This window comes from Uloborus diversus, chromosome 8 (genome assembly GCF_026930045.1).
Source record: "Uloborus diversus isolate 005 chromosome 8, Udiv.v.3.1, whole genome shotgun sequence".
In the NCBI taxonomy this organism is placed as follows: domain Eukaryota; kingdom Metazoa; phylum Arthropoda; class Arachnida; order Araneae; family Uloboridae; genus Uloborus; species Uloborus diversus.
The window spans coordinates 65,634,027-65,659,671 of record NC_072738.1 but is presented as its reverse complement, the minus strand read 5'-3'; the positions used below and the strand labels follow the sequence as shown (position 1 = coordinate 65,659,671).

Genomic DNA, 25,645 nt, shown 5'->3' with positions numbered 1-25,645 from the left:
TCTCCTACAAAATGCCAATATACACCTGAGCGTGTACTGTTCCTTGCACAAAGTGAAGCCCACCGACTCCTTGATCAGAAATACATCCCCAAATCATCTGGGATACGGGATGCTTGACTGCGTGTTGAATGCAGTCGGGATAATATTCCTCTCCTTTGCGGCGCGAGTGATGCAATTTTTTTTTTACCACTATTATATAATTGTGGAAGAGAAGCTAGTCTCACAAATAGTTAAATCGGGGATGGCCATCTCCCTCAAGAGCGGTGACGCACCTCCCATTACTGCAGAGTCCGTTCAAGAACGAGCCCCAACACCTTCCCCAAAAACCGTGAAAATACCCCTACAACGCCTCCCCCTGATTTCAATCACGCAATCAGTGCCATTCCCCTCTCTCACCCCCCCCCCCCCCGTTGTTTTTTCCTGGAAAAGTATGTATAAAAGTATGTATAACTTTCTAGCACAGAACGTTTGGCAGTATTTTCCAACCTCAGCTCCAAAATAATATTCTTTGTCAGTATATTCTTCAAATACATTAATAGCTGAAATTTAACAACACCTCACAAATCGTATTGATCAAAGATCAGGATGCTGATTGGCTGGTAGGTTACGAAAAAAATTTAAAGGGAAGAGAAATCTATAACATTAGAGTAAAAATTAATTCCACTAAGTTTAAACGAACATGAAATATTTTTCTGTACTGGTCATCGTCCTTTCCCATCACATTTAGAAAATCATTCATCTAATAAATACCGAACTTTACTGCTGTCAGTCAGTAGGAGCCCTTCAGCATTTTATACATAATTATATTTACGCAACTAATTTTCATCTTCGCTCATCTGTAACTTAGCTTCAGGACGTAAAAAACTATTTGATCTTCTTGTAGTGAAAAAGTTAATAACTGAACTTAGATCCTATTTGACAGACAACGAACATTTTCTCATTCCTTTTTGAAAAAATTCTTGTATTTAAAGGGGAGGGGTGTGTGGCTGAACTCAGTTAGTATTTAATTGGCAATTAAATTTTCCTATTTAGGATAATTATTCAAAAAAAAAAAGGAAGAAAAAGAAATGAAATTGTTGTTTTCATACTCATGTCACTTTTATTGATTTGTAGTGAAGCGAAATGTTACATCAAAATTGTTAAATTACCTCAAAATGTTTACCCAAGTGGGATTATGTATTCGATTGAATTTTTAATGAAGACTATAAGCACCCTACCATCACTTTTACATACGTCATCCCATAATTTGTTAAGTTTAAAATAGTTTAACATATACAAAGGGATGGTGCACAAAGGCATATCCAGCTCAAAATAGAAGGGGGAGGGGGGAGTAGGCTCGTCATTTGCGCAAGGGGGTCAATACCCCCTCCCGATTTTGAAAACAATACAGCTATGCATTTGTGTAGTTAGATTATTATTTTCCCCAAAGATAACGCTATGAGTATATACCTTTTGCTTTTAAAAATTCTGAAATGACAGTCCTGTTAGAGGCACTTCTCTAACTTTAAACTTTGTCACGGTGTGTGGGGAAAAAGTCGTGTGTAATATCAGACTTTTGCAAAAAAAAAAAAAAAAAAAAAAAGAGGACTTTTTAGTGGGGAGTTAGTGGAAAAGCTGACCTTGCGTTACAATTGACTTTCCCTTTTCACTGGACTCCCAAAGAAGAAATATACGTTTTTAAAATCATTCATACAGTTACTAGAGCCGAATTCATTGATAAGTGAATTAATATGTTTTTTTTTAAATAAATTTAAACCTTTCTTTCTTTTTGGTTTTATTTTTAATATTGATGTTATATGGAGGGGGGGGCAGCTGCTCTCTCTTGCTCCCCTCTGGATACGCCCATGATGTCGCATTTTTAACTAAGATTATTCTCAAGATACTACTCTTCATGATCAATTAACCATTATTGCTCGTTATGTACTGGAAGTGACCATTCTCTTGGGCGATTTTTAACCATCTTCAAAAAGGGGAAAAAAAAAACGAGCATGCTGGTGAACATTTCGTTTTCACGGATTTTCTGGTGAGAATCCTCCTTATGTGAATTAATCTCAACTTTTGAAAAAGATGGATAAAACAATAACATCTAAACAAAACAAAACAAAAAGGCAGAACCTACTATGACATCATCTAAAAGACGCAAAAGTTAGCCAAAAGAAAAAATCGAGGAATGACTCAGATCTGAGTACTGATGAAAGTGATAATTTATTCAGACATTCAATATAAATTGTCAACAAAAAAAGTAGTACAGTCGAATGAGTGAACCTTAAGCCAAGTTTCTATCTCGAAATCGACCCATTAAAATGTAATTTGTGGAAAAAAAAAAGAAAAATGAATTGTCCTTTTAACTTATGAGTCTACATTAAACTTTCAACTATAAATTTTGTATTGAATAGTGGAATTATCCCCCACCACAAAAAAAAGTGGACTGTACAATAAGGGTTTGGAACGTAGTCTAAAAGATTATTGTACATAACATGTAACACATTACAAACATTTCTTAAAAAGTGCTACGCATGAAGAGCTTAAATTGTACATGGTTTTTGATATAATTTTGGGAGTCTCGTTCTAAAGGGGAGGGGGGCCCTGTGTCATTTGAAAGGATGCGTCATCACCCTTGCGGGGGATGGGAATACCTGGAAAAAATGATGCTCGAGTAAGATAGAGTATTCTTTGTATCTTTATAAAGATTCTTTTCTAAGAGTAATCTTTGAATTTGTTTTGATCTCCAGTTCCCGAAGTTTCGAGTACAAGGTGGAAGAAGAGGATTCGTTGTTGGTATGAAGCGTCTCCTTTTTGCTGAATTCTCTCTTTTTTGGGTATATTGGACGACAAAAATGTGTTTATTTTAATATCGTAGTTTGACCATCACGTTTTTCTTCTCTTGTAATCTCCCCTTTTCGTACCTTCAGTACCACTGTACATTAAATAGACATTTTCTTTTCTTCTTGTGCAGTGCTTAAAAGAAAAGAGAAAAAAAAATCCCTTTACCTATTTAGGCAAACAAACTATAAAACATAATGCTTAACACTTTACAAATTTTAATTGCACCAAGTTCCGATGCCAAAAGTTGCTAAAGCCTTCCCAATATCTTTATCGAAAAATATAATCTATACTACCAGGTCGAAAAAAATAATAAATGTGAAATTTTGAATGAAAAGACAATAGAAGTATGAAATGAAGAAAAATAATCATAATGAAACAAATATTTTTTTTTCACTCCACGGTCGTTAAATGTTACACATCCAATTGAAAATCAAATCAATTTCATGTAGAAGTAATAGGAATCTGCAATCGACTGAGGACTTATAAACTTTTTCTTCCGTCAGTTGCTAATAATTTATAAATTGAATTTCTGCGAACTGAACATAAAACCAGTTTTTTAACTTCTGTAAGTAGTAAGTGCAATTTTCGTCTTATCGTTATTAATAAGGCTGCACAAACAGGTTTAAAGAAACACATTGACTGTTTAATTACTGGTGGAAGTAAGAACAAAAAGTTAATTTTTTAAATCAATATAAAAGAAGAACACTGCAGAATCTTAAACATACTTAACTTCTATTCTATGTTACAGGATAGTCGAAATTAAAAAGGCTAGAATTCAAACTTTGATTCTAACCAAACTGTTCTGTAGAATCTATTTGCACTTTAGAGGTGAGTTGGTGCCGGAATGAATTGAAAAGCCATCCTGGTACTGATTTTCTGGAAAAACGAATTCCCTTTTCATTTAGAACAGGTCACAAATCAGTAGTCAACCCATTCACATTGTTTTTCACATCTTTCCACTAACTAAATATTTATTTAAAAAAAAAAATAAAAGAAAAAAGAAAACTTCGCAGACCGCTGATGTATTCCTTTTTTTTTTACTTCCTTTTTTTTTTTTTTTTTGAAAAAAAAAAAAAAAACTTTTCATTCGCAGACAGTTAAAAACATCTGACTTTTTATGAACCGTTAAGGTTCCCCCTTTCTCCCCTTTTTGATGCAGGAAAAATAAAACTTTCGCCTCGAGGACCGTTAAACACTTGTGAAAAAAATTTGCGAACGACCGACGATTTTTTACTTTTTTACTAGTAATAAATGTATTAATAAATATATTAGAATAAAGTATAAAATGAGATAAGTGATTACCGTAATGTGTTTAATTATACATAAGTAATAAGCATTGCTGAAAAATCATAGAAAACTACTAAAATTAATCAAAAAATTGAAGTACAAGATGTGGTACAGAATTGTTATGATAGTGTTTTCTTTCTTTCTCCCCCCCCCCGCCCATTTTTGTAAAACAACTTTTTTACATGGGCGAGGAAAAATCTCTGAGGACTGGCCAAAATTTTCTATGGACCGGTACCGGTCCAACGGACCACCGGTTGAGAATAGCTGGTCTAGAGAAAAATGCTTCGTAAATTACGATTTGGAGTAATTTTGGCATTTCTTCTGGGATACATTTTTAAAGGTAGACCAGTTTTAGATTTTTCCATATTAACCATTTAAACAGAGCTGCGGAGTCAGAGTCGAACTGATTTTGAGGTAAAGGAGTCGGTGTTGGAGTCGAGAGTCGCAGGATTAAAGCTCTTAGAGTCGTAGTCTGCTATTTTCCGTCAAAGTCCACAACTCTGCCCAGGGGCGTGCACACGGGGGGGGGGGAGAAGGGACACTTGTTGGCCCGGGTCCAAACCTGAAGGGGGCTCAATATTTTAAAACTAGTGGTGAAATCTAGGGGTAAACAATATGGAGGGGGCCCGGAAAAGTAACTTGTGACGGGCCCCAAAATTGCTGTGCACGCCCCTGACTCTGCCAATGCTTGCGGAGTCGGAGTCGGAGTTGGTCATTTTCACTCCGACTCCTGAAGCTCTGCACTATAATCATATAGGGAAACGTAAAACGAGTTTGACATCCATCGTGAGGATCGAGTGCAGTTGATTTACCCTTTTCCGTTGAGTTTTAAATTCAATTAGACATGAGCAGGAATTCTGTCCTGGTAAAAACCAAAGTTAACACCCAGCCTGCATCTTTATGTTATCCATGCGTTATTGTTACGTCAGTAGGTAGAAAAGGCCGGTTCTGCCCCAGCCGGCGGCTCTCCGGCTCATAGCCGCCGTCCAATTTCCTCCCACCGCCTCTCGACCTTGGGGTTGCGCCTGCCGATCCCCCTCCCACCGCCTCTCGACCTTGGGCTGCGCCTGAATCTTGAAGAAGATGACGAGGGTATTTTCGCGTGTATTTTTTTCCCCGCGTTTTTGGACTTTGTCGTTTTTTTTTCTTTGTAACCTTATACGATGGTTTTCGAGTGGCAACCTGTTAAGGGTATGACAAAACGTCACAATTGTTGTCATAAGAATGTGTGATACTTTTTGTCATGCCATCCTCATAAAGTTGTACAGAGCTATTTCCAGTGTTTTTTACAAACATATTGGACTATGTCGTTTTTAGATGCACCCGCCATTATAAATGATGATAGCATATGTATTTCTATTTTATTCTTAAACATGCATCCTAGAGAAGAGGTTGTATGGATTACGGTCCTTTATCTGAGTTTATGTTGCGTCATGGGAATCATCTATATTCTGACTGGGAAATCGGATTTTGCTGTTGATTTTCTACTTAAACCAAATGATACCTCTAATTCACTCATTACGTTCCGAGGATGATTCATTTCAACGTGTCGAATAATCATTTTTCCTGCTGCAATGAAGAAGGCTTACCTGGAACCGGCTCAAGAAGCAAGTTTTGGCGGTGTCAATGCATTATTTCGTGCTTTGGAAGGAGAAGAAAGCAAGAAAGCCATTCAGAATTATCTAGCGGGAGTCGATGCGTACACTCTACACAAACCTGTGAGAAAGAAATTCCCGACGAATCGCGTATTCGTTCATCATAAAGATTTCCAATGGCAGGCAGATCTCGCCGATTTGACAAACTTGCAAAAACATAATCGTGGTTATCGGTATATATTAACACTAGCAAAAATACCCGGCGTTGCCTGGGTCATTAATAATTATTAGAAAAAATCGTTACTTGCTTTTGTTTTCTGCTTTAATTGAAAGAATTTAAAACACATAATTTTGGCGTGATTAAAAATCGAGTTTCTTCCTTACCCATAAAACTAAAATAGCAATAGGTATAAAGAACAAAGTAGTATTGATTTAGAAACGAAAGCACTATATTTAAGCATATACAAATTTAAAAAACATGAAATTAATCTTCTCATGTTTAAAAAGATTAATCTGTTGATACTTTTTTTTTAACATGGAGTCTAAAACCTTCTCTGTATGGCTAATGAAGTACGAAGTGATTTAAAAAAAGTAGCTGCGCTCGTAATCCCCTTATACTTGCTTTAGTTATTTCGGGAAATTTCAATCATTGTGGCTCTTGATGCGATTTTACCGAATTTGCGAAAGTCGTTTCGGGGTACCTTCGATGATGCTCCCCCATTCTTTCCATACTTTGTAAAACGATATGATATTAATTTTCGTTACAGAGATATCGTCGCCAGATGCTGAGATATTTTTGGTCACCATAAAATGGCGCTAAACAGTTTCATCCGAATTGTTACCAAAATAAGTAATAAAATTTGGTGATCGTTTGAAATTGTGCAAAAAGGAAAAGTAATGGAAGTTTTTGTGCTGTTAATGGATTTGCCTAATTTAGTTGCTGGATTATTTAACACAGTAAAAAAAGTCTTTTGAAAATTCTTTGATTGGCGATATTTTGTTTACATGGTGAAAGCTGAGAAACATTATGACGTAGTCTTCGGCTTCAAAAACAGCAACGTTGAAAAAACTGCCAAATGCATCAGCTACGGAAATCTATCTGCAAAAATTTTGGCGATCTGCTGGTTGTTTGGATAATAAGTAAGTGTTCAATCAGCATAAATAATAATAAAAACCATTAATTTCATTAAAGTTCCGTTTAAATTTAAAATCATCAGCCAAATCATGTATTATTTGCCAATTTTGTGCAAAATCGTACTTCAAGATTTGACTTGAGAAAAGCCTTGAACAATCACAAAAAGCAAAGAAAGTCAACAATACAACAATTGTCGCTATCGACAGGGAGTTGAGATGATACACTAAATACTGTATTGAGTTGAGGAAAGCCTTCGAACATGGATCTAAAAAGCTCATAACTCGTTTTTTATTCTACTTAGAAATTTCAAACAGGTGCCATCTTCAGCAGAAAAATCAGAACTTTCGATGGACATAGAATGTAAATATGTGCAAGTATTTTTTCATCCCAGTATTAGAGAATTTATACAAAAATTGTGTTTTATTGCCCCCCTAAGGGGGTTTTGCCCCCCATAACGGGACGAAAACTACCCTATGTGTTATTCTGATGCATAAGCTGTATTATTGTAAAGTTTCATCAAAATCCGTTCAGTAGTTTTTGCGTGAAAGAGTAACAAACATCCATCCATACATCCATACAGACAAACTTTCGCATATATAATATTAGTAAGATATATCGATATTTTTTCAAAATATGCATGGGCGAAGCCTTTAAAAACGAAGCAGGGCCGAGAGATTGTCGACGCTTTCCAATCTATTTTTACAGAGAGAAAACCCAAGTTACTCCAAACGGATCAAAGTGGTGAATTTAAAAATGCACTATTTCAAAAGTTTCTACGAGACAATCAAGTCAAGTTCTTCACAACTTTTAACGCAACGAAGGCTTCGGTAGTGGAAAGATTCAATCGTACTTTGAAAACTAAAATGTGGAAATATTTCACGAGTCAAAACACTTACAACTATATTGACGTGTTAGATGATTTGATAAAGAGTTATAATACTACTTACCATTCCACCATCAAGAGGGCACCTGTTGAAGTGAATGCGAATAATGAAGGACAAGTGTATTTCGCGATCTACGGAGATAATCAAGATGCGGAAAGGAAACCGTGTGTTTACAACGTTGATGATGTCGTTCGTATTTCTAAACAAAAACTCACTTTTGAAAAAGGATACGAGACGAATTGGACGGAGGAATTATTCATCGTCACCGAATGTGTCAAAAGAGCTATTCCCGTGTACCGTGTGAAAGATTTAATGGGTGAACCCATCCAAGGAACTTTTTATCCTCAAGAATTACAAAAAGTCAAACTGAAAGAAGATTATACTGTCGAAAAAATATTACGAAAGAGAAAAAAGGAAAACAAAACTGAATATTTTGTCAAGTTTCGTGGTTATCCGAAAAAATTTAACCAATGGATTCCGGCCTCTCATTTATCCAACCTATAAATACTTGAGACACGATATCATTTGCTCACTCTGCAAGATGGGCTCGTTCTATGTGACTTTGCCCAGCGACAGCTCATTAAACTATTTCCCAGATAATAAAATATCCCATTTTATTACACGTCTTGCGACCCCAGTTGAACTGACTGGACATTGGGATTGTGCGCTGGTAGAAGTCATTTACCCGCATACTTGGTATAATGTGAATCGAGAGAATAATTTAATTGGATTCGATCTAGGTGATGGAAAAGAATTAGGAAGAAATATTCCACCCGGATGTTACGAAAATGTATCCGACATTTTGAAGGCGATAAGCATACCTGATCACGATAATAAAATTTCGTTCAATTACAATCACGTCACGAAACGCGTTCGTGTTAAAGTGAAAAACAATGCACGCGTCGTCTTTCACGAAGGATTATCACAGATGTTAGGATTTCCACCGATGGTTATAGGGGGCGATAGCGACAAAAATATTGAACAGACCGTGTTCAGCCCGCAGATCGCAGATCCTAATGCACATTTCAGAGTGCTAATGGTTTATACAGATATTATCGAACCTCAAATCATAGGCGATGTGTATGCTCCGCTCCTGCGAACAATTAAAGTGAGTGGTTCGGACGGTGAAATGGTGAATGTAGAATATGAAAGACCTCATTATTTGCCCGTGAGTCGAAAAATTATCGACACTATCGAAATCGTTATAAGAACCAACACATGAATGTTAGTGACATTCGAGCGTGGAAGGTCGTACGTGAAACTTCATTTTCGTCAGAAATTCCTCTCATGATGTATATTCCATATCAATGCTGTCAAAACTCCTTTGAGGATTACTACACCCATCAATCTGGAAATGGTCTTAATTATTATCAAGGTGCACCCTATCAAAGAGGCTATGGTTTCGGAGGACTCTTTAAATCTTTCTTCAGAGCTGCGGTCCCACTTTTCAAGTCGGGAGCCAAAGCGGTTGGTAAACAAATTTTGAACAGCGGTGTAGATGTATTCAACGATGTCTCACGTGGTGAAAATCTCAAAGTGGCTGCTAAACGACGTTTGAAGGAAGCCGGCAAAAACTTGACGGATAAAGCTGCAGTTAAATTAAAGACCATGATCGGCTCCGGCAGAAGGAATAAAAAGCGCAAACTTCCCAAGAAACAAGTCAGTGTTCGTAAAACCAAGAGAGTGAAAACACATCACGATATTTTCTCTTAAAAAATGTCTTCTCTCATTCACCGCGATTCTCCTGTGTGTGTGAAATCAGAACTGGACTTATTCACACTGCCTCCCACTCAAGCTGCTATTGAAAAAGGACAATTTGTCGAATATCATCCCATCGCAAGCATTCGAGACGGATCGCCTCTCGAATTTTCAATATCTGGAAGCGGTGTGGAATATACAGATCTCAACGCATACTACATTTACGTGAAAGCGAAAATCGTCAAAGCGGATGGATCCTACTTATCAGCGAAAATCACCAAACCCGATGGAACGGAAGTCGGAGAAGCCGTTGCCCCAACCAACCTATTCCTCCATTCTCTTTTCTCGCAAATCGATGTCAGTTTGAATGAACTAAAATATTTTATTGATACATTGTATCCCATACAAAATCGGGCTGTCTTTTCGCCCTTTTCTTTCTAGGTGTATCGAGAGACATATTGACAGCTTTAGGTACAAAAGTTGGAGTCACATCTGTTAAATACTTATTTTTCACAAAATGTTTGGGTACATTTATTTCATTTAACGTATGTAAAAATTCATCTTTCCATGGTACATGAACATTTTTTCTATTGCTGAAAATAAAATTCATCAGGTCTGCAATATTACTATTCGGAATGTTTTGTTTTTTATAAATAATTTGTCCTTTTTCATTCCATGATAAAAGGTCCGAATGTTTCTTCAGGAGATCCAACAGATTTCTTGCTTGATGCAGATAATTCTTTGAAATACTTTTCAGTATCGTAGGTTCATAATTTTCAGTTTTTGTCATTTTTCTTTCTTCTTCTTCTTTTTCAATAACTTTATTTTCTTGAGGTTGGGTCCATCTTGGGTTGAATTCTGTCATGTTCAACTTCCTTTGGAGCAATTCTGTGTATTTCGATAACTTTTCATGATCCGCTAACTTGCTCTGTAAAATCTTTAACATTTCACGATCCAACTAACTCAATTGATTGGATGTGACTGTATGTTTTTGAAATATTTCCTCGGGAACCAAGGAATATTTCTTAGCGAGTTCCATTTCCTAGTATAGTTGATAGTACGCTTACAGCTGCGGGGATTAAAAAATTCAAAAATCCACCTTTTTGAACAACCAGCTTTCGCTTTTTCGGCAAAGCTAATTTACGATTTGCTAATTTGCGCAGAGTTGTCTTGTGCTTTGACAAGTTCTTCTTTTGATGTTTCGATAGAGGAATATTTCCTTTCAGTGTGTTGTGACAGCACTCACAAATTGCTTTGATACATTTCACATCAATCTTTTTCAATAACTCTTTTTGAAGTTTTGCTGGACAGATTTGCAGAAGGTGCAGCTCGTTCAGTTGTTGCTTTGTAATTGCCATGATGACAAATGAATGTTATTATTTATACCCATTCATTTTTATAGTTTTTTTCTCTGATATATGTACTGTGTTTGATTGGGTAAAATATTTGTGCGCAGACGCATTTCCTCGGGTGTATCATTTTTCAAATCGATTAATAGATATGAAAATTTCCCCTTCGTCGCATCCTCATACACTTCTTGAAAAAATTTTAAATGTCTGGGAAAAATCTGTTTTCCTAAATGAGTCACTTGACTCAAATCTCTTCTATTTTTGAAAAGCAGAATATAATGTGCGTTTAAAGTAATTTCACGCATTTCTTTCCCTTTGTGAAAAAAATTCTGTGTGATGAAAATCACAGATATATTCATATGATGACTTCCACGCGTGAACAATTTAGTGATGATTTCATTTTTAGCACAAGAATGCATTAAATCATCAATTATGTAAACCGTATAACTCCCCAAATACTCTCGATAATTTGAAGGAAATCCTTCCACAAACGACACATCGGGGATCGTATCATATAATTCTTGATAGATCCTGTAGAACCATACAATTTTGTCGGGGACAATTGAAAACATCTCATGTTTATGCTTGATTAAATCTGCTACGAAAAATGACTTTCCCGAAGAAGTTGGTCCGGCAGCGACCATCGTAAAAGGAACCTCCAACTTTGGAAACTCCATGGCAAATGAGAGACAAACAACGATGTTATTCATTTAAATATGTTTTATTGATTAAAATTTGGCAATACATGAAAATGTTTTGCTACAAAATTGTATACAATCTTATCATTACAAACATGCGAATCTATAAAAGAAGACAATATATTTTTCAAGGAATGTCCACGGGGGACATTTTGAATACAAATAATAAATGCAATATTGACCACATATTGCCGTGACATTACTTTGCAATGTCATGGGATTAAAGTTTACATTCGAAAATTGTGATACAAAATCGTCAATAGGTCCTTTGAAAAAAGAGGGCGAATTTCCATAAGAATCAAAAAATTCCAATTGTTTTCCGTTAACATAAAAAGCCACCCAATGGTTTCCAGATTCTTTCGAAGTATCCACATTTGCAATAAAACAAGAGGGCGTCGTATCGATGACAATGTCCGACAGATGATCACTAGGAAACACACCCAGAAAATATTTTTCGGTAATTGAGTCACTTTGAAGAATATTCTGTATTTGATTCAAATCCATTTTAATTTGCAAAATCACACAGCACGTGACGAGATTTTGTAATTTCAATCACGTTTTGAAATTCGGCATAGATCAATAATGATAGCGTTTCTTCGATGGCAGTGCTAAATTTAATTTCAACTCTCAAATTTCCTTGATGTTGTAAATTTAAACGGGAACCGTTGCATAAGTCTGCTGAGAGATCAAAATTGTAAAGTGTCGTACCTCGTGCGAATTGTTCACGAGATAAATAGATGCCTTTATCACTATTAAATCCATCAAACAAACTGTGATAAGCACGAATGTAATTATTATTTTCAAAATCCAATTCCAAGGGTTTGCATGGCACAGGTTGACCGTCTACGTAAATAGAGATGAAATTCACAATATGATGTGAAAATAGGAAAGGATTTTTTGAATAATGCCCGTTCATAGCAGAATTTTCGATGCAGGCAATCACGACTCTTTTAGGCATTACACCTAAAAATACATTGTCTTGCATGAAGGAAAAACTTCCTTTCGAAATAGAATAGGTTTTGCATAAAACTCTGTCGATGGGGTACTTGGCAGAACTTTTTTCCAAAGCTTTTGCATGACCCAGTGAAACTCCCGGGCTCACTTGCACTTTTCGTATGAATAACGAGGCATGTTCTAATACCACTTTGTATGCTGCATCCACTTACGGTGATAGAAGACAAAACGCTGCATTGCTTCGAGTCATTTTCATTTTAATATCAACCAAATTCAACATGAGACGGTTCTGTAAAAAAATATCCGAGTGTAATTGTCCAATCATATCAAATGTATTACTGTGTTTACTGAGTTCATATCTTGATTTCAATCCTGGGCCAGCGTTCTCGGCCGTGGGGTCGATTTCTGAGGGATCATCGTCTTTGTAAAACATCGCACAGGTAAGTTGACTTTTCTTGGCATCTTCTCCATAATTTAGAAGCGTTTCGATGTATGCACGATAAGGGTATGTATAACTTGCAGATGAAATATTTCGTTCATTCAAACTGACATCGATTTGCGAGAAAAGAGAATGGAGGAATAGGTTGGTTGGGGCAACGGCTTCTTCGACTTCCGTTCCATCGGGTTTGGTGATTTTCGCTGATAAGTAGGATCCATCCGCTTTGACGATTTTCGCTTTCACGTAAATGTAGGATGCGTTGAGATCTGTATATTCCACACCGCTTCCAGATATTGAAAATTCGAGAGGCGATCCGTCTCGAATGCTTGCGATGGGATGATATTCGACAAATTGTCCTTTTTCAATAGCAGCTTGAGTGGGAGGCAGTGTGAATAAGTCCAGTTCTGATTTCACACACACAGGAGAATCGCGGTGAATGAGAGAAGACATTTTTTAAGAGAAAATATCGTGATGTGTTTTCACTCTCTTGGTTTTACGAACACTGACTTGTTTCTTGGGAAGTTTGCGCTTTTTATTCCTTCTGCCGGAGCCGATCATGGTCTTTAATTTAACTGCAGCTTTATCCGTCAAGTTTTGGCCGGCTTCCTTCAAACGTCGTTTAGCAGCCACTTTGAGATTTTCACCACGTGAGACATCGTTGAATACATCTACACCGCTGTTCAAAATTTGTTTACCAACCGCTTTGGCTCCCGACTTGAAAAGTGGGACCGCAGCTCTGAAGAAAGATTTAAAGAGTCCTCCGAAACCATAGCCTCTTTGATAGGGTGCACCTTGATAATAATTAAGACCATTTCCAGATCGATGGGTGTAGTAATCCTCAAAGGATTTTTGACAGCATTGATATGGAATATACATCATGAGAGGAATTTCTGACGAAAATGAAGTTTCACGTACGACCTTCCACGCTCGAATGGCACTAACATTCCTGTGTTGGTTCTTATAACGATTTCGATAGTGTCGATAATTTTTCGACTCACGGGCAAATAATGAGGTCTTTCATATTCTACATTCACCATTTCACCGTCCGAACCACTCACTTTAATTGTTCGCAGGAGCGGAGCATACACATCGCCTATGATTTGAGGTTCGATAATATCTGTATAAACCATTAGCACTCTGAAATGTGCATTAGGATCTGCGATCTGCGGGCTGAACACGGTCTGTTCAATATTTTTATCGCTATCGCCCCCTATAACCATCGGTGGAAATCCTAACATCTGTGATAATCCTTCGTGAAAGACGACGCGTGCATTGTTTTTCACTTTAACACGAACGCGTTTCGTGACATGATTGTAATTGAACGAAATTTTATTATCGTGATCAGGTATGCTTATCGCCTTCAAAATGTCGGATACATTTTCGTAACATCCGGGTGGAATATTTCTTCCTAATTCTTTTCCATCACCTAGATCGAATCCAATTAAATTATTCTCTCGATTCACATTATACCAAGTATGCGGGTAAATGACTTCTACCAGCGCACAATCCCAATGTCCAGTCAGTTCAATTGGGGTCGGTAGACGTGTAATAAAATGGGATATTTTATTATCTGGGAAATAGTTTAATGAGCTGTCGCTGGGCAATGTCACATAGAACGAGCCCATCTTGCAGAGTGAGCAAATGATATCGTGTCTCAAGTATTTATAGGTTGGATAAATGAGAGGCCGGAATCCATTGGTTAAATTTTTCCGGATAACCACGAAACTTGACAAAATATTCAGTTTTGTTTTCCTTTTTTCTCTTTCGTAATATTTTTTCGACAGTATAATCTTCTTTCAGTTTGACTTTTTGTAATTCTTGAGGATAAAAAGTTCCTTGGATGGGTTCACCCATTAAATCTTTCACACGGTACACGGGAATAGCTCTTTTGACACATTCGGTGACGATGAATAATTCCTCCGTCCAATTCGTCTCGTATCCTTTTTCAAAAGTGAGTTTTTGTTTAGAAATACGAACGACATCACCAACGTTGTAAACACACGGTTTCCTTTCCGCATCTTGATTATCTCCGTAGATCGCGAAATACACTTGTCCTTCATTATTCGCATTCACTTCAACAGGTGCCCTCTTGATGGTGGAATGGTAAGTAGTATTATAACTCTTTATCAAATCATCTAACACGTCAATATAGTTGTAAGTGTTTTGACTCGTGAAATATTTCCACATTTTAGTTTTCAAAGTACGATTGAATCTTTCCACTACCGAAGCCTTCGTTGCGATAAAAGTTGTGAAGAACTTGACTTGATTGTCTCGTAGAAACTTTTGAAATAGTGCATTTTTAAATTCACCACCTTGATCCGTTTGGAGTAACTTGGGTTTTCACTCTGTAAAAATAGATTGGAAAGCGTCGACAATCTCTCGGCCCTGCTTCGTTTTTAAAGGCTTCGCCCATGCATATTTTGAAAAAATATCGATACATGTTAATATATACCGATAACCACGATTATGTTTTTGCAAGTTTGTCAAATCGGCGAGATCTGCCTGCCATTGGAAATCTTTATGATGAACGAATACGCGATTCGTCGGGAATTTCTTTCTCACAGGTTTGTGTCGAGTGTACGCATCGACTCCCGCTAGATAATTCTGAATGGCTTTCTTGCTTTCTTCTCCTTCCAAAGTACGAAATAATGCATTGACACCGCCAAAACTTGCTTCTTGAGCCGGTTCCAGGTAAGCCTTCTTCATTGCAGCAGGAAAAATGATTATTCGACACGTTGAAATGAATCATCCTCGGAACGTAATGAGTGAATTAGAGGTATCATTTGGTTTAAGTAGAAAATCAACAGCAAAATCCGATTTCCCAGTCAGAATATAGATGATTCCCATGACGCAACATAAACTCAGATAAAGGACCGTAATCCATACAACCTCTTCTCTAGGATGCATGTTTAAGAATAAAATAGAAATACATATGCTATCATCATTTATAATGGCGGGTGCATCTAAAAACGACATAGTCCAATATGTTTGTAAAAAACACTGGAAATAGCTCTGTACAACTTTATTAGGATGGCATGACAAAAAGTATCACACATTCTTATGACAACAATTGTGACGTTTTGTCATACCCTAAACAGGTTGCCACTCGAAAACCATCGTATAAGGTTACAAAGAAAAAAAAACGACAAAGTCCAAAAACGCGGGGAAAAAAAACCACGCGAAAATACCCTCGTCATCTTCTTCAAGATTCAGGCGCAGCCCAAGGTCGAGAGGCGGTGGGAGGGGGATCGGCAGGCGCAACCCCAAGGTCGAGAGGCGGTGGGAGGGAATTGGACGGCGGCTATGAGCCGGAGAGCCGCCGGCTGGGGCAGAACCGGCTTTTTCTACCTACTTACGTCCAATAATACAAAAATTACCTTATTAAGTTTACATACGAAATTCTTATCTCATCCATGGCACACTGCAGCAAATTTAGTTCTGTTAAACCGCCTGCAACTGATCCCTATTTTCCTATGCAGTAGTCTCGAAAATCTGAGTCTCGAAAGTTCGAGGTTTCGCTTAGTTCGAGGTGCTTTCTCTATATTTTAAGTTCATTTTTTCAGTTGCTAAAAATTATTTCACCAAATTTTACTATCATCGAAGTAGAAATATTTCGCCACTGTTAAATTATTTTAACAACAAACCATAAATAATAAAAAAGGCATTGAGAGGTTGGTGACAAGAACACTCTCTGAGTGGCACGAAGTATTCATTGACTGTAAAGCACGAATTTAGAGATGTCTTAGAAATAATAACAGATGAAAACTTGTTAAGTGAAAAAGTAAAATTAACATTAGTAGTATCAAAATAGATTCGATCACAGTCAACACGCATGTTTGGTTGTCTCCTAATTTGTGCTCAGACATCGTTAAAGGAGAAAAAAAGTCAAAATTTGTTTAGAGGTAATTAAAGCGAAATTTATGTTGAAACTTCAGTGATGATTTATTCTTGAAGGCAATACGTACTTCCTTTCTTTATAAAAGGAAGTAGAAGGTTTATTTTATGTCATCCGAGCAGTGTAAAATTTTAATCTGGAGAAGTTTTCCGAAAAATCCACTTTTCAGAAATCCGAGATTGCGTGAGCCCCCAATCACCTCGGATTTTCGAGACTCTACTAGTTAGGTTTAGGAATTTTTTGTTCTTTATGTTTATTATGTGTGCACTTTATGTTATGCTTTTTCCTGCTTGTCTTATTGTGAAGAGCACCTCACCTGCTGTAATTGCTTTTTCCCTTTTTTTTTTACTTCGAACGCCATAAAAGTCTTCAACATCGCTGTTATCACTTTTAAAGTTAACTTAGTCTCCAATGATAATAGAATTTTTTTTTCCAAGCTTAAAAGCCCTATTTTTTTCTTTTTCATAACAAAGTAAGTTGTATACCTCTTCTTTATTTAAACAACTAAGCTGCTGAAGTTGGGGGATTTCAAAATGAGTATGGGTCATTTCAGATAGACCAATTACTAAGTTTATTTCCTGGCTGTAATTAAATGTCCAATGTAATTTGAAACGGATTGTCGCAGTTTTCCTTGTTACCCTGTTGATGGTGGATTTACTCATTATGATCCCTTTACAGTACTCGTAATGACTATCTAAAGCATAAAATGTATTTATCGCATTAGTTTGCTTTGTATTTGTAGTTAACAAGCGTGTTGAAGCAGAGAAGTTCACATAAGTATAACTTCATCGCAAAAATTTATTAATAGAAATCTAGTTTGGTCTGAATACGAGATTTGAGTTCGAGCCTTTTTAATTTTGACCAACCTTTATTGGAACATACAATTTGTTTCTCGTTGAAATAATTTATTTTTTTCATTTCCAGAAGGCAAAATAATTTAGAACCTTGCAGTAGATCGACATTTTGCGCATTGCTTTCGAACGTGATCATAAAAATTGAAGGTGGGAGTTTGAAAAAAAAAAAAAGTATTTTCTAATTCCAATTGGGTTTTCAGCCTGGATTCGGATTTAAAGTGTTCGTGTCATAGCGAGTCTCGGCAGGTGAGCAGGAAAAAATAAAAGGCAAATGTCGTCCTCTATATTCTTTGCTAACCCAGCTAATTTCAGCCATTATTGAATTCCATTGCCGATGTGACTGATGTCGCTTCGTCTGGATTGCAGGGATCACAAGAGGCGTCTGCTGCACATTATAACTGGTGAGTTGATTTTTTTTTTTTTTTTTTTTTTTTTTTTTTTTGTGCATTGTCACGCTTGTAGCTAAATGATTATTTCAGGAAAAAGGCAATTCATATTCTTTTAAGTACAGTGGACTCTCTCTATTCTGAACACTCATGGGATCGAACAAAAGTGTTCAGATTATGGAAGTGTTCATTATAGAGGGAGGCTGGAGATGTATGTATTTATATTCTACTGCTTTAACAGATTACGAGTATGTGCAGTACTTTGCTTAGTAAGCTATACAGTGGTGGACAAAATTATCGACTCAATTTTTTTCCTTTTGTTTCAATTATAACATGACACAGTTTAAACTCTTTTTATTGAATTTAAGATGAATAGTTGAAGAAATAGTTCTAAAACTAGTACATCTTATCAAGTAAATTAAATAATTCATGAAATTAGAAAATTTGCAAATTTAATATTTTATCATTACGTGAAACCTGGACAAACGTATAAACTCCAAGGTAAAAAATCCAGGATTACGAGAAAGTTTCGTTCGAAAATGTTAATTTAACGGCATAGAATGAATAAGTGTTGCCATCAGTGATTGCTAAAAGTTTTGGTTTTGGAAATTAATGAGAAACATATAAATGCACCGCTGGACAAAATTATAAACTCATTTTTTTTCCATTTTTCCAATCATAATTTAACTCGGTTATTTTTTTTTTTTTTTTTTTTTTGTTCCAGTTAAGATAAATAACTGACTTAATAGTCCTAAACTCAGTATAACTCAGAAACTTTATAAAATAAATAATTTAATTAAAACAATTCTCAATTTTAATATCTTCATAACACATAAAGCCTGGACAAAAGTATTGACTCAAAAGTAAGAAACTCTGAAGTTTGGTAGAATTTTATTCAAATACTTAATAATTTAATATCCAAAAATAAACCAATGCTGAATTACAAAATTACAAACTTACGATACTGGCGTAAACATAATTATAAGCTGACAAAATAAAAAAAAAAATGAGTTTAATTAAGTTACATTTGCAATTACTTTAGCAAAACAAAGCAGAGATTTAGAAAAATGTAATTTTGCTATTAACATGGACAAATTGAAAAAAAAAAAATCAATATTTGAAATGCTTTAAAAATTAACACTGCATTAAATCTAGCAATCAGTATAAACTACTAACTTTTAAAAACGATTTGGGCCACCATTTTTCTGAATTACCTGGAATATGCGGCTAGGCATAGATTTCACAAGAGTTTCCAACAGCTGCAGTGGCATATGGTTCCATGCTCAGTGGCGTACTGGGCCGCCGGGATACCGGGAAAATTCCCAGTGCGCCGGTGTCCTTAGTGCGCCAGTGCCTAAGTGGGATTTTTTTAAAAGGATTTTGTACTGGATATTGCGGTGCCAATTACCATAAGATTTATTGTGTGAAATGAACAAGTAAGACAACTTCATAGGATTTTTTTTTAAAGTACAATTTACGAATCGCAAAAACAATAAGTAGCGCCGACTTGAACTCAAATGAAACTAATAAACCTTTCCATTTAAATTTTTGTCTAATACCGTGGTTCCAAGATTTTTTTGAAACAAGGCGCCTATTTTGAACATCTAACCTTCCTACGGCGCCCTTCACTCTATAACTCAGTGGCAAGGCAAGGGTTTTAGTCCGGGAGGATGAGGGACTGAGGTCGAATTTTTTTTATATCTTCATGATATCGGTTTCAACAAAGTAAAAGAAAAGCAAAAACTTTGGTTTCATCAAGTTTGCGGGCGGGGAGTGCGGCTGCAGCCACACACACAAAAACACGTAGCTCCTTCCCTGGATTCGCCACTGATATAACTAATCTCAACTAACAGCGAAAAATGAATAAAACTGAAATAAGAGCGTTGCACATCCCTTCAGTGTTATTTCATGATTCAGGAGCACCGCGGAATATTTCAAAAATTTCATAAGTTTCATAATTCTCTTGCAAATTTCGTGGCGCTGGCGTGGCGCCCCCATGAGGACTTCACGGTGCTCTGATCCCCCCCCCCGTCTTTCTTGTTGCTTAAAAAATGTTTTCCCCTTTAACTGACGATTTTTCTACTCTCTATTCCTGACACCTGGAAATTCTAAAGTGCATAAGTTTTACTGTAATCCTTTAATCGCTATTTTTTAAAAACGAGTGATTGTTGTTTGTTTTTGACTGCTTCAATATTTCGACCATAATTATGAGCTCATTTGTTTAAATATTAAATCTATTTGTAATTATTATTTTTTAAGATTTTGAGCAGTTATGAATGACTTATATCCTGATTTTTATAATAATATTGAAAATATTTTCACGTTTTTAAATTTGAGCAAATTTTTTTTTTTTAAATTTTAACAAAGATTCTTTGGTCTCTCGAGCCGTGAGCCCCGCTGTGGTGTGCCCCGCTCCCCGTATTGCGGCGTCTGCGGTTACGTAGATCCGGGCTGCCCCCTTCCCCCATTTTTTCAGGCCTTCAAGAATATTTTTTATACTCTGTTGTAGGCGAATAGTTTCTTGAAGGGTCCGTTTTTGTCAGCTTGAATTTTGAAAAGACGGGATATAACAGAAACTTCTTACAATTTACAATGAAAAAGTTATTGATAAACTCTGTTAAGTCAAGAAATGAGACGACTTTTATCATTGTGAGAATATTTATTAAATTATTCCTTTAAACTTTACGATAACCTTTTACTTATTTTTTAGGAAAATGTCCGCTTTTCCTTTTAAAGAAGCATCATTATGTACATATATTTTTAATTCATAATTTCTCTTATCTGATTCTACAATTGCCATTATTGACTTCAGCTCATTTACTTATTTCGTAAAATTCGTTCACAATTACTCAAAGATTTTCCGTTATTTTCAGATAACATTATATTACGTTTTTATGTTTATGTTTAGCCATTTTACTTTAGCTTTGGATGTGGTAATAATCTTTATTAAAAGAGTACTTTCTTGTACACAATGACACGGTAATCACACTTTTTAAATATAATTTTAAATCCAAAAGAATCATATTTTTCTTTTATTATAATAAAATATTTAATGTTATCAATTGTGTATCGGTAATCAATATTATTTTAATTCGTTCAAAAGAAGCAGGAAAGTCAATGACATGTAATCAGTTAAAGTAGAAATGTCTTAAAAGGTTTACAGGTTCCTTTTGCAAATTTTCTATGCAATTATTAAAAATTTTTTGGTTGGAGGGCAGTGTCTCAGTCAGTGTAACCAGAAACGGGGCTCACAGCCCCCCCCCCAGAATGCTGAGTTGAATTTTTTTAAAACTATTCTTCGTTATTGAATAACACGTATTGGGGAAAAGAAAGTGATTTTAATTAAAAAAATAATAATACTGTCGGGGGAAATCTTTGAATGAAAAATATTCAATAGTTACGTCTTATTGGTCATTTAATTATACCTCCCCCCATTCCTTTTCTTTTTTCCTAGTTCATCTGTAAATAAGAAAGTCTTCAAAATGCTACTCCTCCGAAGCCCCCCCCCCCTCGCACACACACACGCACACCGAAAGCATTATGTATCATCTTAAATTTCGTTTCCAAATCTTCAATTCTGCAAAATGTACCGGAACGTCCCCAAATACCCAGCAAGTTTGAAAATTGCGTTTTTGGAGCTTTAGTTTCGAAAACTTACCGGCTCTTGTGTTACAAAACATGGTATTACAATAACGTTTTTAAGACGTGAATTAAGGAGAATGTACAGGCAAGGGTCCCCGGGGGACCCTACACTTGCAAAAAAAAAAAGCGGGATAGTCCCTGAATACAAAATATTCCTTCTGTTTAAGGACCATAATTTTGGAAAAAAAATTAGGGAAGACCTCCAGAACCTCCTTTCCGTAAAATCTTCAAAATTTGTCGACAATTGCGCTTTTGAAACTTCAATTTCGAAAATTTGGAGGGGGCGGAATAATTGATTTCGATCTATTAAAAAAAAAATGATTGGGGTCAGTCCCTGAAGCTCCATTCCTTACCCAAAAGTCCATAAATATAGCGTATAATCGCGTTTTTGAAGCTTCTATTTCTAGAATTTTTAATGTGCTCCAAAAAAAAAAAAAAATTGCGCCACTGTTGGAGGGGTGTTCTAAGACTAATCACACCGAAAGTCGATGTAACGCAGGTAACAAAGAATTATCTTTTCTCTTCCCTGGCTCTTTCTTTCTGTCGACAGCAACCATTGATTTGTCGACCCAAAAACATTTTTTACTGTGTTATCTTAATTTTCAGTTGGTCCATTTTATTTTCTGATATTTTTGTAGTGCCGATTTCCCCCTTATAAGGCTTCAAAATGCAGAATTTTACATCGTTTTTTCAAAATTTCCTCCGGGGAAGAAACCCCCGGACCCCCTAAATTTTAGAGCAATACATATTTTATTAAAAGGAAAACCCTGCACTATTCTAATAAAATTCTCTCTTTTAAGGTCAATTAAAAAAAAAAGATAGCAGGTAAGAACATTATAATCCTAAGAAAGACGACTCCCCTCCTCCCTCCCAGAAAAATACCCCCAAAACTCCCAAATAGAAATTTTAATGCCCCTCTCATGGGAACACCTATGCAAGAAATTTTGTAGTTAGTAATGAGCAATGACACGCGAAAACATTCCCCCCCCCCCTTACTCCCCTCGTTGTATACATCTACAATGGGTAAATATGTCCAGAAATATCATGCGGCCCTTTGAGGGGTCCAGTCCTGCCCTGCTTTTTACTGTCCATTATCCCCTGAAAAAACTGTCTTTCTATCCAACCCTTTACACCCCCTACTTTTTTGACTGCGGCAGCCCAGGGAGCACTCCCGACTGTAGCCGGGACCGCCGCGAACCTGAGAGAGAAGTAGCACACATTTATAAACATCTAAAACAGCATTTCCAAGTCATCAATTTAAAGACTTTGTGGGAGAGTCCTTCTGTTTTGTGAGAGAGTTGCTCTCCGTCAACGTGAATCCTGTCACAAATTTATAAGACCTCGTCTAAAGTTCAATTTTTAGAAGTTCGAACATCAATTTCGAAACATTGCCGGGGATGAGTACCCGATCTGCATTTCTTCCTTTCAAGTTATCAAAGATAGCCTAAGTCTGAAATTACGTTTTTGCGATCAACATTTTCGGGGAGAAAACCCTCCAACGCAATGTTCACCCTCATTAAAGATCGTCTAAAATTTCCGATTTAAAACCTCAATTTTGAAACATTTTCCAGGGAAAGTACCCGAAATCCATGTTTTCAACTGATGTCATCAAAGTATGACAGACGAAGACGTATTTAGGATTTCAATTTTGAATAATTTCCGCGAGTGTGCCCCAGATTCTATCACTGCCCATTATTATTAAAAAAAAGTCTTTTTTTTTTATCATTTTTTAGGACTTGAATTCGTAAACATTATCGGAGGAGAATGACCAATCTTCATCCCTGAAATCATCAAAGATGGTATACATTACGGTTTCAGGACTTTAATTTCAAAAACAATTTCCGGAGAAAAAGTTCTGAACAACTCACCGCCCACATCATTAATTTTGTTTTTAGAACCTAGTTTTTAAAAACATTCTGGAGGAGAACCTCTGCAATCAGCATTGCTCCAAAATTGCTTTAAAAAAGTCTGAATTTTCGTTTTTCAGACTGTAATATCGAAAAAATTCCGGGCGAAATTTTCCGAAATTCAAACCTTCTAACTTCGCCGAAGATAGCTTACTGTATTGCGTATTTGAGACATATTTCGAAAAATTTCTAAGAGTTCCAAACCTCATTCCTTCCCCATTCACTAACGTTGCCTAAGATTTTCCTACAATCGTGTTTTGGACTTCAATTTCAAAAAACTTCCAGTTGAGCATAACCTCTCCTACCCCCTCCCCCAGAACACCCCTCTTTCTAACATCACCGAAGGAAGTAAAAAAGAAACACTTTCTCTCTCATTTCGACAAACGCGAGGGGGCACAAAAGTTTCGGTTGTCCGAGGGCGCTGAAGATTATATACTCCTCTGATAGGAAATTCGTTAATTTTAATTTATGAGTTGAGCTTGGTGGAGGACGGGGGGGGAGGGGAAGTTACGAAAATAGGGCAAGGCGCCGGTCAAGTGTTTTTCCCGGTACACATTGTCGACCCAGTACGCTACTGTCCAGGCTGAAAGTATTGCCCTTTTTAATTCCTCTGTGGTTTGGTACTGGTGCCCATCAGATAAACTTTGCGTCCCCCAAAGATTTTGAATCGGAATAAGATCCGGACTACGAGCTGGCCATTTGATAACTGATACCCCAGCGCTTGAACCATTCTTTTGTACATTTTGCTGTGTGTACACTCGCGTTATCTTGCTGAAATAACCAGTTACCTACAGGAATCAGATGAGCAAAAGGTAAGAGATGATCTTCCAGTATTAATTGGTAATCTTCAGCGTTCTGTCTTCCATTGAGAAACGCCAATCCTGCTTTACCATGCTGAGAGAAACCAGCCCAAACTATTACAGAACCTCCACCAAAGTTTCGGCTAAATATGTGTTGTTCTTTTTTTCTAATGTCATGCCAATAGTATCTTAAGCCATCTGGTTCATCCAAGTTGAATTTTTTTCATCGGAGCAAACAACTGAATTCCACATTTTTTTCCTAGACATATGTCTCTGTGCAAATTGAAATCTTTCAGTGATATGCCGAACCTCCAGCTTTGCCTGTGTTTTCATTTTTCTCCACTTCATATTCTGAGCTTGTTGTAGAACTCTTCTAACTGTCCTAGAGCTCACCTTGAGTTTTAAAGTCTTCAGAATTTTGCTGGAAGAAGCTCCAGTGTTTGATGCTGTGCGTAAAATATATCTTCAATCTCTCTCAGTTTCGAATGCCTCCCCGTCCTTTTTCTTTTTCCATAACTTGGGGGATCCTTCAGTACATTTTTTACTGCCCCTTGGAAGCATTTAACTACATAGGCAATTTGGCGTTGGGTTTTACCAGCATCTCTGTAGGCCACAATTTTTCCTACTTGTTGCTCTGTAAGTTTTAAACCTTGAGGCATTTCAAAACTCTAAAAATAAAATTCTACCAAACTTCAGAGTTTCTTTCTTTTGAGTTGATACTTTTGTCCAGGTTTCATGTGTTTTTCGCAACTCCAGAGCTCGAATACGCTACCTTGCGGTGATTAACAATACTAAAGAAAAAGGTAAAACATTCCGTTCCACGTGTTTTCTTTGGAGAAAATTACAGGCTTCAGAGAGTTTATGGTGTAATGTAATTTCAGAGGAATCGAAAAGAAAATTTTCCACAAGCACGATGAAAGATTACTGTCGTTCATTAAGCTTCAAAGCAAGTTATAAGTTACGGCATCTGTTTGTTTTACCTTTTTCATCCGCCATTAGACAGTGGCTGCAGCTCCCCTATAGTTTATTGGAGTTGCGAATTAAGATATTAGAGTTGAGAATTTTTTTAATTAAATTATTTATTTTATGAAGTTTATGAGTTATACTGAATTTAGAACTATTTAGTCAGTTATTTATCTTTAGTGGAAAAAAAAATTAACCGAGTTAAATTATGATTGAAAAAATGGAAAAAAAAATTGAGTTTATAATTTTGTCCAGCGGTGCATTTATATGTTTCTCATTAATTTCCAGAAACAAAACTTTTAGCAATCACTGATGGCAACATTTATTCATTCT

General features: G+C 36.4%; 1 protein-coding gene across 1 annotated transcript in view; it reads left to right on the top strand.

Annotated features, from left to right (window-relative positions):
- The window catches only part of LOC129228218 (acid-sensing ion channel 1C-like), a 225,409-nt gene that overhangs the window by 171,752 nt on the left and 28,012 nt on the right, over nt 1-25,645 (top strand). The window contains exons 11-12 of the mRNA XM_054862883.1: nt 2,733-2,778; nt 17,927-18,015. Coding sequence (XP_054718858.1) covers nt 2,733-2,778; nt 17,927-18,015 — 135 coding nt within the window. The remainder of the gene's footprint in view (nt 1-2,732; nt 2,779-17,926; nt 18,016-25,645) is intronic.